The 2,648-nt window shown below is 46.9% G+C and overlaps 1 protein-coding gene across 1 annotated transcript in view; it reads left to right on the top strand.

Annotated features, from left to right (window-relative positions):
• Positions 1 to 77, top strand: part of LOC104499567 (feather keratin Cos1-1/Cos1-3/Cos2-1-like) — a 468-nt gene extending 391 nt beyond the window's left edge. Inside the window, exon 2 of the mRNA XM_010143093.1 lies at positions 1 to 77. Coding sequence (XP_010141395.1) covers positions 1 to 77 — 77 coding nt within the window.
• The last annotated feature ends 2,571 nt before the right edge of the window (positions 78 to 2,648 follow it).

Below are 2,648 nucleotides of genomic sequence, written 5' to 3'. Positions count from 1 at the left end.
TGCCCATGGGGTGTGGGGGCTTCAGCCTGGCCGGCCTCGGCAGCGGCTCCTGCGGCAGGACGTGCTTCCCCTGCTAAAGCTGCTGATCATGGGGCTGTGTAAGGTCCCCTAGGACACACCAGTAGCCTTGGTGAAAGAACATGGCCAGCCTGGGGTCTTGGGAGTCACAGCCCGTGTCTGCCTTCCCCCTCTTGCACTCTCTCCTTGGCCTCCCGTGGCCTTGTTCTCTTGTGCTCCCCTGGGCTCTGAGTCCCATACAGCCAGTCAGGGATGACCTGATGGCCCTACTCCCTCAGTGACCCAGGAAGAGGGACACCTAGTGGCATCTCCACAGCCATTGCTGTAGGTTACAGGCTCCTCTGTGTCACTGCAGCCTGCACCAGGATCTGAATTCAAAGCTGTTTCTTTGCCGTGTTTTGACTCATTAAAGATCTGCTGCATTGAAGTCCATGCCTCTCTATCATTCTTTCCCTTGGAGATGCTCTCCGAAGATGCCCAGGCAGATACATGTTACTTGAGGCTGGTTTTGGGAGGAGCTGTTGGGGCTATTTGTGCACTGGCTGTAAACATAGTCTTGCATATCATTGTATTCCCTTACTCTTTAAAAAAAAATTTTACAAAAAGCAAAAAGAAAAAGAAATATTCACATTGATCTATCCTTTTTTTATTTCTTCCTGCTAACAATATCCCCCTGTAGAGTATTCATACTCTACAGAAAAGCACCGAACACCTATAATCAAGACTTAAATATCTTATTAAGTGCTTCCTTTTGATGAGAAATCCTTGTTGGTAAAAATGAAGATCAGTCCAAGCATTTTCCATGAGAATGTATGGGAATGATTTGTTAAAATTCTCTAAAGTATGTCTAGGTATAGCAGAAGGTCTTTAGGTGGAGCAGAAATACCCCACGTGGTGAGTCAGGATTGGATACATGGAATTTCAATAGGAAAATAACAGCTGGAGAACTTACCAGTGGCAATGAAGGATACACCGTTCTTGCCAAAGGAACATCTTCCCCCCCTCCAAAAAGACCCCAATAAACTGCAAAGTTTTATGTTCACAGCAGAAGACTTAGATTGTACCAGGAATGTAATCTGGTGGAGCTTCAGGTTCTCGTGTTGTTTGGGAGGTCCAATGAGGTAATGGATTTGTCATGAAAACAAAGTCTGGATTCTATTACTAAAGGAGGGTATTAATAAAGTCAGTGACATAAAGGTGGTAAAATGAAAAGTACAGTGAAAGAAATACACACTGTTATTCGTTATTCTGCTGAAATGGTACCCAAGGAATACAACTGTATTGAGTGAGAGATGCTAAAATTCATATCCTTGCTGGGAAGAGACTCACCTACCTCGATCTGCTGGCAATGCTCTTCCTAATGCAGCCTGGGATATTACTGACCAGCTTTGTTTCCAGAATGCATTGCTGGCTCATGTCCAATGCGGCGTCCACCACGACGACCCTCAAATCCTTTTCTCCAAAACTGCTTATCAGGTTGGCAGCCCCAGCCTGGACTGGAGAAGGGCATTATTCCTCCCCAGGTGCAGGAGCAGGATTTTGCATTTCCCTCGACTGAACTGCATGATCTTCTCTGTTCGTTTCTCCGGCCTGTTGAGGTCCCTGTGAATGGTACCACACCTCCCAGTTCTGTGTCATCTGCAAACCTGCTGTGGGTGCCCTCTATGCCATTGTCCAGGCCACTGATGAAGTTAAACAGCAGACAGAAGAAATGATGACTGGAATTGTTTTCTTCAAGAAAATCCTGAAAGACCTCAAAGGACCAAAATAAGAGCAAAACTCTCATGGATCAGATCTGAATTCTCTGTTGTGCCCTGATTGGAGGTGTGGCTGATGCTCTACAACTTGGGGTTCCCAAGGGAAAGGATCAAAGAGTATAAATCATATTTTTCTTTTTTGTGATAGGCCAAATAAATGTTATTTTAGTCGATACCTTATTGACTCTAGGTGATTTCTTACAAGGATGCTCATGTCCACTGGCCCCAGTGCCTCGTATCGTGACTGCAGTCACAAGGAGCTCTCTCTGGAACAGCAGTGGGAGGGTTTCTCAGCTGAGAATATGGCTGAGATTCCTGGATGCAGCTTCTCTGAATTGCTGCATGGCCAGCTCCTTGTAAGGACAATTATTCCAAATTTCAATGGAAAGACGAAAAGGGGAACTCATCTGGTCTGTAAGAGCTGGCGTCGCCCTAACAGAGCCCCAACTCCTTTGCTGCAGAGAAGTTTTCTTCTGAAGGCTGCTACTTAGAAGCATCACCTCCTCCTGAAGTTTCACCTGCGCTGTAGTTTCCCGGTGGGAGCAGACCCCAAGGCTGTAGTGGAGAGATCAACCTAGTAACAAGGCTTCGGACAGATGTGGCCAGCTGCTCGTGAGAAGCAAATTCCTGCCACAAGAAGTTGCTTCACTGCAGATTTTCCTTCCAGAACCGGAAGCTCAGCATGGGTTGATTCTCCTGGTTGAAAGTAGGAACCAGCGAATTACTCACTGGGGGAAAATATTTTGCACACCTGCAGCTCTGGTTGGCTGCAGCCAGCATCTTGGGGTTTTCCTGGGGAACGATCCCAAAACACTGGGGCATGTAAACACCATCCACAGGGAGAGGGGCCATTTAGCAGCAGCAAGAGCCGCC

This window comes from Buceros rhinoceros, unplaced genomic scaffold (assembly GCF_000710305.1).
Source record: "Buceros rhinoceros silvestris isolate BGI_N320 unplaced genomic scaffold, ASM71030v1 scaffold30080, whole genome shotgun sequence".
Taxonomy (NCBI): domain Eukaryota; kingdom Metazoa; phylum Chordata; class Aves; order Bucerotiformes; family Bucerotidae; genus Buceros; species Buceros rhinoceros.
Note: the sequence above shows the minus strand (reverse complement) of the source record. Positions and strands in the feature narration are given on the sequence as shown.